We start from the raw sequence: 16,201 nt of genomic DNA on the forward strand, positions 1-16,201 counted from the left end.
AGGGGATGTTTTCAGAAAAACCTGGGATGACTTTTTATGAACTGATACATCATGATAGGAGCAAAGCTAGGAGAATGATTTATACAATAACAACAGTATTATATAGTCAACTTTGAAAGACTTAGGAGCTCTGATCAACACAGTGACCACCCATGATTCATTATGAAACAGGCTACCCACCTCCTGATAGAAAAGTGATGGACTAGAATGCAGATTGAGGCCTTTTTTGAATGGAGACAGGGTCAGTATGGAAATTTGTTTTGTTTGATTCAGCATGTTTATAATGGGAATTTTGTTTTTCTTTCTGTCTTAGTGGGAAGGGAAGAAGAAAGTAGAGGAGACAGGGAGAGAGAAGGCAGATCTTTATTTGAAAAAGAAAAATTGTAAATAAAAGGAACCAGAGTAAAATATTTCATCTCACTTATTATGAATGAAAAAGGTAGGCTGGTCATGTGGCAAGAAAAAGGAATAAAAGTTGGATGCCCAGTGTATTCCACTGGTATCTTAATGATGTAAAGAAATAGTGATGAAAGCCTCTAGTAGTGCAAACTTATGGGAAGACATGGACAAGAATGGAACAGGATAGGTGGGCATGGATGGGTCACAGTCTGTCTCACTTCAGTAAGTTCACAGACATCTTTAAGTATTTAATTAAAAATTTTAGTATATCCTGATTGTGTGACCTCTCAGGATCCTGTCACTGTAGTTGAACATGTTGCATTTTTCACAGCTATAGTCTTAAGTAAGGGAGGCATCACTTCTTGATACTAAACTCATGTACTGGGTGTTGTTATAGAGTCTAATTCATGAACTTGGCATACTGCTTTGTGTAAAATCAAAGTTACTTGACCTTAAGTTATTGGGACACATTAGCATGTAAATCACTGAATCACAAGTGGGATAGTCCAGTTTTTAGAAAACTGTCATATAGTTCTTGAGGCAAAGAGCAGATACAAGACCCAAACCCAATTATTATCAATAGAGCTGACTAAGAGGAGCAGAATCTATAAAGCATCCAGACAACAACTAAAGTGTAATTTCATGCCCTCTGGGAATAGATTGTGGGTAACATGGTAGACTTTTTACCTTTATTATATATCCATTAACGTCATTGCCTTTCACTAGATTCTGACATTCTAGCTAAAGTGTTTCTGTTGATGGAATTTTAGGCTTGTGGTATTCATGCATACTGATCGCCCAAATCTTGGTATAGTTCTTAGACACACAAAATATGTTAAAGGCAAAGAAGGCAATAATTTCTGTTGTATTTGAAAACAATAACCTGGAGAATTCATTATTTAGACAGTGACAGAAGAGAATCTTTTTCAATAGAAAGGTATCAGGACAGGTACATGAATGAGGGTCTTTTTGATCTGACATCTCAAATTATTGACTGACTAATGACCATACTTTGCTATAACTTAAAGTGATTAGTAAAAAGCACTTTGGAGTTAGATTTTTATGGGCAATTAGCAAATTCTGTTTTATCTCATGAATGAGTGTTCATCTCAGAAATTACATTTAACTGATGTTGTTCAAACTGTACTTCCCTGAAAGAGCTTTAAATAGTAATTAGGAATTTAAAATTTAATTTAAAAATCACCTCATCTTTGTTGATGAGCAGAGTGTGGTTTACTCCTTTCTCCATTATTCTGAAGTGAGACCAAAGGCATCATCTGTTAGATATGGCTTACTGATCAATGGCTTAAGGATTTTCAGAATGTTGTGTTGTAGCCCTTAAAGCAATAATGAAGATATAAAAGCCATTTATAAATTGTGCTTAGGGTAATTCTGAGGAACTAAAAGAAATTTTAAGTACACTTAATAACTAGATGCTTAATACATTCATTTAGCAGTTCTCAGCATAATATGAGCTAAGCATTGGGGGATTTTTTTGGGGGGGAGAAGAGGGGAGGATTGAGTATATATCAGTAATGGTAAATTCTGGCAACTGCCCTTGGTCATGATAATCTTTCTTGTACAATGAGAAGTTGTACTAAAGGAAATGGTTCTTTTAGAAATGTAGTCATTTCAGTAGAAAGATGAGAGACTATGTGAAATTATTGACCAGTGTGGTCATGTTGGTCTCACTTAACCATTTTTCCTTTGTTACAAAGGAGTACTTCCTGAATATGATGGGGGTGAAAATGACTGTTATAAAAACAAAGGGCATCAATAAAATATATTATTATTAAAATAAAAAAGTAAAACTAAAGTAGTGGGTCTTTTTGGTAGAAATTAGAGTGTTTATAATTTTACACTCAATTTTTCACCTTCCTATAGAAGAGTGAGCTTTAACCCTTTTTGTGTCATGGTATACCTTTGACGGTTTGATTAAGCTTGTGGACCCCCTACTCAGAATGCTTTTAAATACACAAGACAAAACACGTAGTTTAATTTCAATATAATATATTTTTTGTAATTTTTTCAAAATATTAAAGGAATTCACAAATCCCTAGGTTAAGAACCTTTGCTTTAGAAGAAAACTTAGAATTAGTCATATTGTTATGCCAAATTTCTTTAATTCCATAACTTAAATGAAAACTATAATTTTATATATTTCAATTTAAAAAATAGTAGAGTTTGATTTTACCATAAATAATAACTTTATAAAGCAAAGCTTCTTTTCATTGCCTTTGTGAATCACATGTGTTTTGAAGAAGTACTTTCTAGTTAGAGAAGATTAAAATTGGAGATATTAGAATGTCTGGTGCATTTTCAGCTGTCCCCTCCTCTCAAATGAAAAAAGAGGGAGAATATAAATAATGATTTTTAAGAAATTGCATAAAGCACACTAGTGTTTCTAACACTCTCCCCCCCCCTCCTTTTTTTGGACACAATCTAACTGATGTTCATCTGTTGAAACTGTGGCTAGATAGCCAAAAATAGTTTAACTAGATTCAACAAGAGAATCAATTGCTTGAGGTTCATGGGATCCACAGGGTTATATAGATGTTGAGCTGGAGAAGACCATAAGAGCTTTCTAGGTCATTTTATAGATGAAGAAACCAAATGGTTCAAAGAAATTAAATAATTTGCCCAAGATCACAAAAGTAGTGACAGATCCTGGATTTGAACTCAGGTCCTCTGACTTCAAATCCAGTGGTCTTTAGTACTGTACCACTAATGCTTTTCAAAGGTATTAAGACAGTTACTTTGGAAGTCATGATATCAGAACAGCCAGCTGATTAACTGAATACATTGGTGAAACCAGTTATCTGCTATTATGTAGACAGACTTTTAATTAGCACAGGGCAAACAGGGCTTTTTCCTTTAGTGCCAATATTTAGAAGGTACTGATAGCACTTGTACTATTTTTTTAGGTAGAAACAAGCTTAGAACCAAGTTAATAGTGATAATCATTTAAAATATTAAAGTACCAGATGGTATGCATCTCTATTCTTCCACGTATACCTACCGACAGCTGAACCTTGATGAAGCTCCTTCCTAGCCCCACATATGTTGCTTGTTATCTTAGTAGTGATATTCCCAGAAGTGACCTCATGATATCCCAGTGTCTTTCTCTTTTCTTTCCCTTGAATCTTTTTTTTTTTTTAAGCAATTGGGGTTAAGTAACTTGGCCAAGGTTACACGGCCAGTTATTTTGTGTGGGTGTTAAGTATCTGAGGCCGGAACTGATCCTGGGTTCTCCCGACTCAGGGGCCGGCGCTCTTACTGTGCCACCTAGCTGCCCCTACCCCTTGAATCTTAATGTCCACAGTGTCTAGTTACGATTTTCCTCTGGTGAATTAGATTTATCTTAATACATTGATTTGAGGGTGCCTTCCCTTATACTTGTCCTGGTATGTTTTGTAGTGCTTACCTGAACCACAGTTTCCAGAATTACTTGTTATGGTTTGACAAGCAGACAAAACTAATGGCTAGCATTTTCCTTTGAAGTTGGTAGTTTTGGCATTGTGTAAACACAGACAAAGTTGTTAGATTTTTAAAAATCATATTTTATTTCCCTCCCCTAAATTACATATAAAAACAATTTTTAACACTTGTTTTTTTTTTTTTTTAAGTTTTGAGTTCCAAATTTTCCCTTTCTCCCTACCTTCCCCTCTCCCTGAGATGGCAAGCAATCTTATATAGGTTATACACATATAGTCACATAAAAAACATTTCCATATTAGTCATTTTGTGCAAGCGAACTCAAACAAAAAAAGAAAGAAAGAGAATGCTTTGGTATTCTGTATTCAAACACATTCAGTTCTTTCTCTGGAGGTGGATAGTATTTTTCATCATGATTCTTTTCCATTATTGTATTGCTGAGAATGTCTAAACCATTCACAGTTGTTCATTGTACAGTATTGCTGTTACTGTGTGCATACAGTGTTCTCTTGGCTATGTTTACTTTACTCTGTACCAGCTCATGTAAGTCTTTTCAGGTTTTTCTGAAAACATCTTGCTTGTCGTGTATAGCGCAATACTATTCCATTAAAATAACATACCATAATTTGTTCAGCCATTCTCCAATTGAAGGACATCTCCTCCAATTCCTGTTCTTAGCCACCTCCTTTCCCCACTCCCCTTTTAAAAAATCTTTTCGGGATATAGACCTAGTAGTGGTATTGCTGGGTCAAAGGGTATGCACACTTTTATAGCCCTTTGGGCATAATTTCAATCAAATTCTCCAGAATGATTGGATCAGTTCACAACTTCATCAACAGTACATTTGTGTCTCAGTTTTCCCATATCCCCTCCAACATTTATCGTTTTCCTTTTCTGTCTTATTGCCCAATCTGATAGGTGTGAGGTAGTACCTCACTTATTTTAATTTTCATTTCTCTAATCAATAGGGATTTAGAGGAATTTTTTTTCATGAGTCTAGGTAGCTATGATATCTTTGGAAACTGCCTGTTCATATCCTTTGACCATTTATCAATTGGGGAATGACTTGTATTCTTATAAATTTGACTCAGATATCTATATATTTGAGAAGTGAGACCTTTAATTTCTCATTTAAATTAATACTAGCTATAAATTTTTTCCCCTTAGTTTTCTGCTTTTCTTCAAATTTTGGACATTGCATTGATTTTGTTTGTATAAAAGCTTTTAAATTTAATATAATCACAATTATCCATTTTGTATTTTGTAATACTCTCTATATCTTGTTTCTAAATTCTTGCTGTATCCATAAACCTGACAGATAAACTATTCCATACTCCCGTAATATTTAAAATTTTTAAAAACTTAAACAGGGATACTTGTGTTGCTTTCATATAAACAGGGGTCAGCGAATATAACTTATTATTAATAATATCTTCCATTAATATAGTGCTTCATGGTTTATAAAGCATTTTTACATCACAGTATCACAAAATACATAGTACAAGTATTATTGCCTCCATTTTATAGATAGGAAAACTGAGACTCATAAAGATAAAACTTGCTTGACATCATGTAACTAACTGGTCAGGGAAGCACAATTAGTTAAGTGTGAGAGACAGGAAGATTGAATCCATAAAGACAAAACTACTAGCTTGTTGTCATATAACTGTTAGTAAGGGAAGGGAAGCATAATTAGTAATTGTCAGAGTTAGCATTTATCAAATGCTTACCATGTGTTAGGTATATTACTGAATGCTAAGGGTACAATTACAAGCAAACAAGATAGTCTCTATCTTAAGGAGCTTCCATTATGATGGGGTGGGGGAGACAACACATATAGGCATACTGGAAAGGGAGAGAGTGGCAACTTATGTTACTGGGGCATGGTTTGGAGTTGGTGGCCAGGGAGTAAGCTAGAAGTCTGTTCCAGGCCAAATAAGGCAAATTTTGGTCACCTATCAGAATCCATTGTTGTTTCAGGGACAGTCCCAGTTTCTGGTAGGGTAGAAATGGTTAGAGTCTGGGTGCTATTAAGGAGGTAGCAGGAAGTGACCAGATGGAGTCCATGTGGTCTCCTACTATGCCATGCTGGACTCTGGTAGCATTTATCTGTATTTTGTGTATGTCTTTCTGTCTGCTTTATTAACATGCTATTTAAAATGTTGCTCCATGTATCCAAACAAGAATGGTCTGTTTCTGTTGCAGCTCCACTTAGCCTCTGTTGAAGCAGCAGATTGCTTTTCGGATACTCAACTTAAGGAACTTCCTTCAAGAGAAGCTCAGCTTACGAGTCTCCAAAGTACGACCGAGTTTGATATACTTGTCATTGGTGGAGGAGCAACAGGAGCCGGCTGTGCATTAGATGCTGTTACTAGGGGTAAGGCCTGATGTGGATGGGGATGACCTAAGTTTCTATGTGGTTTCTTCGCAAACCATAATTTGCACATGTTAAATGTACTTATTATGCTGTAAAATCATGGCTCAGACATGTAATGACTGTGTGACCCTGGGTAAGTCACTTAACACTTTGCCTCAGTTTCCTCATCTGTAAAATTAGTTGGAGAAGGAAATGGCCAACTCTATTAGCTTTGCCAAGAAAACCCTGAAAGCGGTCACAGAGAGTCAGACACAACTGAAGACAAGTAAAGAACAAAAGAACATCTTGGATAGACATTGAATAGTCAATAAGCTGGGCTTACTATCATTTAGAATAATAACAGCAATGATAACAGCTAACATGTATATAGTGCTTATTCTGTGCCAGGCACCCTGATTTCATCTTCACAACCACCTTGGGGGTGGGGAAGGCGTTTAGATAATATTATTATTATCCCTATTTTACATATATGAGGAAACTAAGGCAAACCGATGAAGTCTATTGCCCAGGGTCGCACAGTCATTTAAGTGTCTGGGGCCACATTTGAACTCAAGTCTTCCTGACTCCAGTTCCAATGCTCTATAACACTACACCAGTCAGTTGTCCCTAGAAGAATAGAACAGACCACAGTTCAGAAATTGCCTGCCTCTCCAAACAGTTTGTCTTAGGGACACTATATGATTGTGAATTATTGAACATCACAATCTCAGAAGAACCAAAATTGTAAATAACTTGCAAGACAACAGAAAGACATGTAATGGGCATTAAAAGGCTGCAGAATATACCAATGATGACTAGTATATAAAAAATGGTAGGAAAAACATTAGTGACAATCAAGGTGAGAAAAAGAATATGTTCCAGTCATTTACTAAGAATAAAAGATGACATAGCCATCCCTAGTGTTATAGTTCTGTAGTATGCTAAGTAGTTTCTCTATGGAGTACTTGTGGAAAGACCTGGTCATGAACTACCGTAATGAGACAGCTTGGAGAAGTTGTATTTTTTTTACTGTGGAAGGAGTACCTATCCTGAGGAAGATTATCCACACTTAATGAGGTCAAAGATTCATCTCAGTTGTTACTACTGATCATAGTGAAGAGTGCTAATGTGAGAGGTAGATGAAAGCAAGCCTGTCTTATTTTTTTTTCTGGAGAATTATTTTATTTTTTTAGAGTATTCAAGGCTAAATAACAGTAAAAAAATACAAAATGTATTGATATAAAGTTGACGGTAATATTTTACTCTAGTACATTTAAAAAGAGAAAAACTAGCATCTTTTTGTTGTCAAAAACATTTTGACAAGACACAGAAGATACAAAAATAAGCAAAATAAAATATTACTTATAACATGACTTCAATTTAAAAATCAAAGACACTTATTAGAAACATCACATAAATTCACATCCCATTTAATTTGGAGTAAATGTAATAAACAAATATTTGGAGATATATATACCAGTAGTATCTTCAACAAAGGATTTTAACCAAAAAAAATGACAAAAAGTTTTATTTTCTTTTTTTTCTTTTAGGAAGAACTTTTAAAGAATATCTAATTCTAAATAAGACAAGAAATAAACTACTTTTGTGCCCTTAAAAGCATACTGGTTCACTCAGGGTATCATAACTTCTGTCAGCCTAAGGAACTGCGTGAAGTTATATGGAATTTGTAATAATTAATGCCTTAGCTTCTTGAGGATGGGGGGCATTTTGCTTTTTACCTTTGTATCTTTGGTATTTAACACAGTACCTAGAATATAGAAGACACTTAAAGAATGTTTGTAGATGGACTGATTGATTAGCTATTTAGATTAGTCATTGAAATAAAAAAGGTCAGACAAGACCTGTCTTATTTAGCAGGTAAAGAAAGATCTTTTGACAAAATTTGAAAGCAATAGATATCTCAAGTTGCTTGTCCTTCTAGGGAGACCATGCTTAGGATTTTGTCTTCATGTTTGGGTGTAGCCCCCCATATGTTAGAACTTGGCAAGCCTCATTTTTTTTCATCTATAGCATAAGGATAAAGAGGCAACCTTTGAATAGTGGATAGGGACTTGGTCTTGAGATCAGAAAGAGCTGGGTTAAAATCTTGGCTCAGATACAGACTGTATCAGCCAGTCAATAAACATTTATTAAGCATCTGTTATGTGCCAGGCACTGTGCTAAGTGCTGGGGAGAGACAGACAAAAGCATAAGATTGTCCCTGACCTCAAGGAGCTTACAATCGAATGAGAGGGAGATAGCATGCAAACAACTATGCACAGACAAGCTATGTGAAGGATACACTGATTTCTTTTCCATTGTGTTGGACCATCAATGTATACATACATTTACATATAGGTATAAGGAGCATCTTGTATGGGATATATAGGAAATAATCAACAGAGGGAAGATATTAGAATTGAGAAAGATTGCAAAAGCCTTCCTGTCTCTAAGGCTGTAGACTGATTGCTTACCCTTAAATCAAAGAGAAGATACCAATTCAGTGTTCTGGAATAGAGGAGTAGAGGACGTTCTTGATGTTAATAAAAGCACAGGTCTGATTCTATTTTCCTCTAACTCTCTTCCTCTCTAGCCCCCCCCCGCACCAAGAGTGGTAATAAAGGTATCAATCCTTAGACTATCTCATAGGTGATTGTGAGGAAAATATTTTTTCGCTGTATGAGATCTTATAAATGTGAGCTTGTGATTCCATAAGGGTGCGTTTTCTACTTATTTGGGTCATGATCCCACAGTAACTAAGTAAACAATTTCTGATAGTTACCTTTACTCCAAAGTTTGTCACCCAGAGGTCAACTTTATAATGATTCTTTCTTAACTGTCCTAGGCTAGTCTTTAGATGAGAGAGACATGCAGTCCATCGCCAAACTGATAGAAAAAGTTGTTTAATCTTCACGGGGTCTGATAGAGCTTTTGTTCCAGTCACTACCATTCTTTAGTCACCCAGGCTTGTAATTTTAATGCTGTTCTTGACTCCTCACTTATCATCACTGCACATGTCCAGTTTCTTGTCAAATCTTGATTTTGTTTTTTGTCTTTATATATGTGGCCTTCCTTCCACTTGCTCAGCCACTGCCCTGATGGAGGCCTTCATCACTCACACCTTGTGGTTGGTCGCCCCACTTCAAATCACTTATCACTCTAACCCATCTTCTGCTTAGCCTGCCAAAATGACTTTTCTGAAGTATAGGTCTGACCATCCTTTTTTTGCTCAAGAAACTCTAGTGGATCTCAATGAACTCTGGGATCAAATATAAAATGCCTTTTTCAGCGTTTAAAGTCCTTCACAACCTGGCCCCTTCTTCCTTTTCAGTGTTCTTACTTACACTTGATTCTCCTCAGCATTCTCTACAGTCCAATAACACTGGTTCACTAGATACTCTTTGTACCCAGTGCTTTATCTCCTGCCCTTTGTTCGTTTTCATTGGCTGTCTCCAGTGCATGCATTTGGGCAGCTAGGTGGGGCAGTGAATAGAGTGACAGGCCTGGAGTCTGGAGGATTCATTGTCCCGAGTTCCAATTTGGCCTCAGACACTTATTAGCTGTGTGACCCTGGGCAGGTCACTTAACCCTGTTTGCCTCAGTTTCCTCATCTGTAAACTGAGCTGGAGAAGGAAATGGCAAATCATTCCAGTATCTCTACCAAGAAAATCCCAAATGGGGTTATGAAAAGTTGGACACTACTGAAAAATAACAACAATGTATGGAATACTCTCCTTCCTAGCATGATCCTTGGCACATTGTGCTTGATTGATTGACTTGATTCCATGTCCATTCTCAGGTCTTAACTCAAGTACTGTCTTCTGCAAGAGGCCTTTTTGCCTCTCTTCTAAACCTTCTCCTACCTCACACACTTTCCTTCTGAGATTACCTTCCATTTACACTGAACGTAACTTTTATTGTATATGCTGATTTTCATGTTGTCTCACCCATTATAATGTGGAGACTTTTGGAGGACAAGGACCATATATTTATCTTTCTTTATATTCCTAGGGCTTAACATAGTGCCTGGAACATAGCACTTAATAGATGCTTGTCGACTGACAGTGTGGAATATCCTAGAATTTACCTCTGTGGCATTAAGAGGTATCAGAGGAGTGGCTAGGTGGCACAGTGAATAGAGCACTGGCCCTGGAGTCAGGAGGACCTGAGTTCAAATCTGGCCTCAGACACTTGACACACTTAGTAGCCGTGTGACCTTGGGCAAGTCACTTAACTCCAACTGTCCTCCAAAAAGCAAAAAAAAAAAAAAAAGATATCAGTAGGATTTTGTTATAGGTGAGCCATTCCTTGGTTACTCTGTGATTTCATTAGTGTGGATAGTCTGGATGCACTCTTCCCTAATGTAGATTGTACCCCTTCTATGCCTTCTATGAATTTCATGAATTGCTGGAATAATGAAAATTTCCCCTTTCCACCCACCCCCACCCCTAGTCCTCCCCAACACACCTGGTTGCCAGCTTTATGGTGATGACTATTTCCAAACTTAGCTGGGCTGAGTCTTGGGTGACAACCCCACAGTCATTGGAGCTGTTGAGAAGCTTTTCCAGCTTAGTGGTACCTACTAAAATTTTTACTTTACTAACAGAACCTTCAGGAAAGCAAGGTCATGGCCATACCATATTGAGACATTGAAGTAGGACTTTAATTATTAGAGTCAGGCATCATAGCATAATAAATTTTAGTGTTTTAAAGCTCCCCAATCTAATCCAAGCTCTGAATTTTAGGAAGGAAACTGAGACTTGCCTAGGCTAAGTGATTTGTCCAAGGTCACACAGTTAATTTAAGTGAAAACAACCTTGGGTGAATGACTTAAGCTTTCTTTACTTCCTTATTTGTAGAATGCAACTGATTAGTCAGACATTTGAGAAGCAAAGCTGTTAACCTTATGCAGTCCTCAGAAGATAAATCAAATCCCTTAAATCAGAAACTTGATTCTTCATGTGATAATTTATTAAATTAATTAATTAAACATAATTTATTAAGCCACTGTGTGCTCCACTGGAATCCATTCATTGTGATAGGTGACACAGTGGTTAGAGTGCTAGACTTGGAGTCAGGAAGGTCTAAATTCAAATCTAGACTCAGATACTTATTATGTGATTCCTGGGCAAATAGCTTAACCTCTCCCTACCTCAGTTTCTTAATTTGTAAAATGGGGATAATAATAGCATCTATCTCCCAAGGTTGAAATAATATTTTTAAAATACTTCACAAACTATAAAATGCTATGTAAATGCTAGCTATTATTAAAACATGAGGATGACCCCTAGCATGTGGAGTCAACTTTCTATGGTGAATTTTTGGTAGGACATAAGTGAGAGTCATAAAGGATAGGTAGGAATAAGGATGGGTTTTGATTCACCATGGAGTAAATGCTGACATGGAATATATATTCATATTGATAAGCCATTGGAATAATTTATTACATAAATGGTACAACAAACCCCCAAACCTGTGCAGAACGGTTTTTCTTATTTTATTTATTTGTTAATTTTTATTTTTTGCTTTTTGGAGGGTAACTGGGGTTAAGTGACTTGCCCAAGGTCACAAGGCTAGTTTTTTAGTTAAGTGTCTGAGGCCAGATTTGAAACTCAGGTCCTCCTGACTCTAGGGCCGGTGCTCTATCCACTGTGCCACCTAGCCTCCCTATAGGACTGTTTTTCAAGGGGTGAATAAGGTACAGAGATCTCTCTTAAGTTATTTTTAATGAGCATAATGTTGGGAGAGGTAAGGGGTTTTTGTTCAGAGTTACCTTGAAAGTATTATCACACAGCATATATGCTGTGTTGGTCATGTGGTAAATAATTTTGTGTGTGTGTTTTAAAAGTTGTACTTGTAATTAGTTATTTCTAAGCAAAGGATATGCATTTTTAATAGCTTTAGGCACAGCAGTTATGGTTTTAGAAAACCCAACAGATTAGCTAAGTTATATTTGCATATTGGTTTTTATGGTTTATTTAAAGTAGTTGGTAAACCCATTTAGCTCTACAAGTACAGTTTTCATGCTTGTTTCCATAATGTTGGTAGGTAGGCCTCCAGGGGAAAGTAGAATTTGTAATTAAAATGTACAAAGAATTGCTGAAGGTAATCTATATTTATCCTTTTACTGCATTTTCTGATCATATCAGTAGCGTTCTGAAGTGTGAAATAATCATAGGCATTTGGTTAATGACTTGTTCATTGTTGCTGTTCATTCATGGAATTTGCTCTTTTATTATGTTTGATGCTTCACTTAACAACAAATTTTGCTTTCTGTGTCTTTGATATGTTTTCACCAAATTATTCCTGATTGTATCCATTAATCTTTAGTCACATTTGACAAAAATAAATTACTGTGATCTTTTAAAGTTACCAATAATAATTAGATTTTTCAGGACATCAAAGTTTTGGAGGGCCAGTAGACATTAAAGCTCTTGTATATCATGGGTGCACAAGCTATTTGATCAGTATGATTTGGGGGGACCCAGAAGAGGCATGGTGAAGGAAAAGCTATGTATTCTTAATATCTGAACATGGGCTGTTTTACCAACCAATTAGTTTTTTCTTAGCAGCAGTCAAATTGCATTTGCTTCCTAGAGGGGGTATTGGCCTTGCTGCTTCTTTTCTCTGCCTTTCACTTCTACCTGTCCCTGTACTATACCATCTCTTATGGTAAAAAGAGCAGGTTTCATATGTCAGAAAGAAGATGCTACCTGACTCTGAATTTTTCACTGGACCTCAAGCTTACTATGTGTCAACCCTGTGATATGGTAGCCATGATGTTAAACTGTACTGAGAGAGGCAGGAATAAGGAAGTACTCCTATAGCTCTACTCTGTACTCATCAGACTGTACAAGTATTGTGTTTAGCTGTGGATACCTTATTTTAGGAATGCTATTGATAACCTTGAGAGAAGAGGAATCAGAATGTTAAGGGTCTTGAATTCATGCTGTATGAGAATCATTTGAAAGAATGGGGGATGTTTAGCTTGGTGAAGAGAACATAGTAAAGAGACATGATAGTTTTCTCCTAAATATTTGAAAGATTGTCATGTGGAAGAGGAACTAGGTTTGTTCTGTTTGGCCTAACTGATCCCAGCTTCATTTTCCTCCCAGTCTTGATTAGATTTGGAATCAAGAGTCCTGGGTTTGAACTTTGACTCTAACCCTAGCCATATGATTCCAGGTAATTTATTAAACCTCTTTGAGCCTCAGGTTTTTAATGTGGAAAATGGGAATCTGATATTAATGTAATCACCTTGTGATGGTAGAGTAATATAAAAGTGCTTGATAAGCCTTAATGTGCAATACAAATATGAATTGTCTCTTTCAGTTCAACCGAAATTTGTTGTACACAGAGCAGTGTGTACGTCACTGTAGTAGATGCAGGAGATGTAAAGATAAAAATGAAATAGTTCCTGGTTTTGTTCAACAAACTGAAATTCTAGAGAAAAGATATAATACATATACTTATTGTCACAAATCTTTTCTCCCCTACTATCTTCTGGACTCCAGTTCTTCTGAGCCATCTCTAGGTTTTCTATTTACATCTGTTAATGAGTAGTGACTCTGCCAAGAGAAGGCATTAGCATCTTTAATCTTTAGTCCATAGACAACACTCATATCTAAGGATAGTTTACAAAAGTCAACCAGAGTACCCTAAACTGAGATTAAATTTAATCTTTTGACTATCTCTGTCTAGTACTGATTTGAAATCTTGGGTTTCAGACATCTTATCTGATTTAGGGTTAGAAATTCCATATAGACTTAATACTTTACTGGAACACTGCTACTCTAAAACCCATTTGGGGTGCTCTACCAAAAATAATCTCAGGAGGAACTATGTGGAATTTGAGGATACAGAATCTGTTTTTCTCCCAGGAGCCTCTATGATAGGCATACAAATGAAGTTGAACAAGAACCAAAGCTAAAAAAAGAAAGCAAGGTCATTGTCGTAGACCTTCTTGCCTCACATTCCTAACTTTATTATGTGTGTCTACCAGCATCAAAACCGTTAGCATTGTTCTGTGTTTTGGCAAGCGCAAAACAACTTTATTTTTCTGTATATAGATAAGTTAATGCAAACTAATTTGATGAAGGAGAGAGTAGTTAATAAAAGTGGGAATATTTGGATGCGCTTCTTTTAGAAGATGGTGTCTGAGTTGACTATGGAAGATTGTCTAAAGTTTCTAAGAGGTTAGAAGTGAGGGACATAAAGTCCGCACATGGCACATACATGGGATAGTACTTGCAAAGGAATGGCTACAGGAGATGGAATGTTGTTTTGGGGTCCCAGCTAGTAGACTAGTTTGACTAAAATGTAGACTCCATGACTGAAAAACTTTTCTAACATTCTGCCTTCAGCCTTCTTCCCAAGTGACAAGTATGGTGTGGTACAGGTTTTTATATTATTTTAAAGGCTAGATGCAAGTGCCCTGAGCTATTTGGGAGTGGGAAGTCAAAGTCCCTGAAGGAAATGATTTTAATTTTCCAGTAAATCAAAGGTAAGCACAAATGAAAGTTCAGTTTAAATCAAATTATGTTGAGTACTCTGAAGTAGAGTGCTTTGGCTATGATTAGACCAGTGTTAAGAGATGGTGGTAGAAAGGGCACAGGGCTGTCCCAATAGGAGTTGAACTCTTAACTGGTCTGAATGAACAGAAGAGTCTTTGGAATATTCCTTTTTACATTTTACTTTATAGTGTTTTTTTTTTTAATGATCTATATAGAATTGATAGGAAATCTTGAACAAGGTGATAGAACAATTTTTAGAAAAAAGAATTTTTATTCAAATAAAAATAGTTTGGAGACAAAGCAATAATATAGAAACTTGCAGTTTGGAATAGAGAGGAATGAAGTTTTTTTTTTTCCATATTTTGTTGGATTAATATTAAAAAGAGCTAAAACCCTGATGGGAAAATGTTGTAAGAATTCCATGCCCACATTCAACAAGCTCAGGTAGCACTTATCAGTAAAAGTATTGGCAAATTGAAACACTCATTTGTGAAACCTACATCTTGGTAAGGGTCTCTGTGTGGGGCTATTCTAGCATTTCTAATTAACTAATTAAAATTTATAGTGCATTGTGCTTACAAATTATGACCCCAATTACATTGCATATTTACCAGACATTTCAGATAAAGAGTCATCTTTGTCTGAATTGTTGATTCTGTTGCTGAGTATGCAAATTCTTTAAAGGGCCAAGATAAATAGAAAATACAGAGCTTTTATGTACACTTTGAACCCTTGTTCCTATATAGAAAAAGAGATTGGTTAATCTCAGCAATCTTTAACTTTAAAAAGCAGTGGCATGTCTTGGTGATGTTTTTGGTTATGGTTCACCTAATCTCTAGTATCCTAAAAAGGTATGCAAAGTATATGAGCCTTGCTGTCTTCTACTTCAATGTATTTTCTTCTAAGTGGATCTTTTTCCCAGGAGAGAGATACAAACAGGTATTAAATCAATTCAGTATATAAAATTCCATTAAAACTAAGAGATTCTCTGTTAGAAAATGCAAAGTCAAAATAAAGGCCATGACTTATACTGCTGAAGCTACAGTCCTTCTTTGGATATGGGCAGGGAGATGGAGTTCTACAGAAAAGGAACCTTTGCTTCACATTTCTGTCCTTTGTTTCTTAGCCATAGTCATAGCTTTAGAGCCAGTGAATCCTTTGTTTTGCTTTTAAAACCCTCCCTACCTTTCTATACTTAAAGCATAGTGCTTGACACCAATAAGTGTTATGTAAATGTTAGCTATTGTTATTGCTGTTATCATTATATTATAGCCTTCCATGTGTTCTGTGATCCAGTGACACTGGCCTCTTTGCTGTTCCTCACGTAAGGCCCTCCGTCTCTGAGTTACAAGCATTTTCATTGACTATTCTCCTCCCCCTCCTTCCCTGTGCCTGGACTTCTCTTGATCTTCTTTTCAGCCTCTTGGTTTCCCTGGCTTCTTCATGTCTCAGTTAAAGTCTCACTTTCTGTAAGAAGCCTTTCTTGAGCTCCCTCGAT

The 16,201-nt window shown here is 36.3% G+C and overlaps 1 protein-coding gene across 8 annotated transcripts in view; it reads left to right on the top strand.

Moving 5' to 3' along the window:
* GPD2 (glycerol-3-phosphate dehydrogenase 2) overlaps positions 1–16,201 on the top strand; it is a 187,361-nt gene that overhangs the window by 87,346 nt on the left and 83,814 nt on the right. For all 8 annotated transcript variants that reach the window (XM_069080013.1, XM_069080009.1, XM_069080011.1 and 5 more), the window contains exon 3: positions 6,040–6,211. In XM_069080013.1, coding sequence (XP_068936114.1) covers positions 6,040–6,211 — 172 coding nt within the window. The remainder of the gene's footprint in view (positions 1–6,039; positions 6,212–16,201) is intronic.

Source organism: Petaurus breviceps, unplaced genomic scaffold (assembly GCF_028583685.1).
Source record: "Petaurus breviceps papuanus isolate PSGF00001 unplaced genomic scaffold, PetGlider_PUasm1.0 91133, whole genome shotgun sequence".
Lineage (NCBI taxonomy): Eukaryota > Metazoa > Chordata > Mammalia > Diprotodontia > Petauridae > Petaurus > Petaurus breviceps.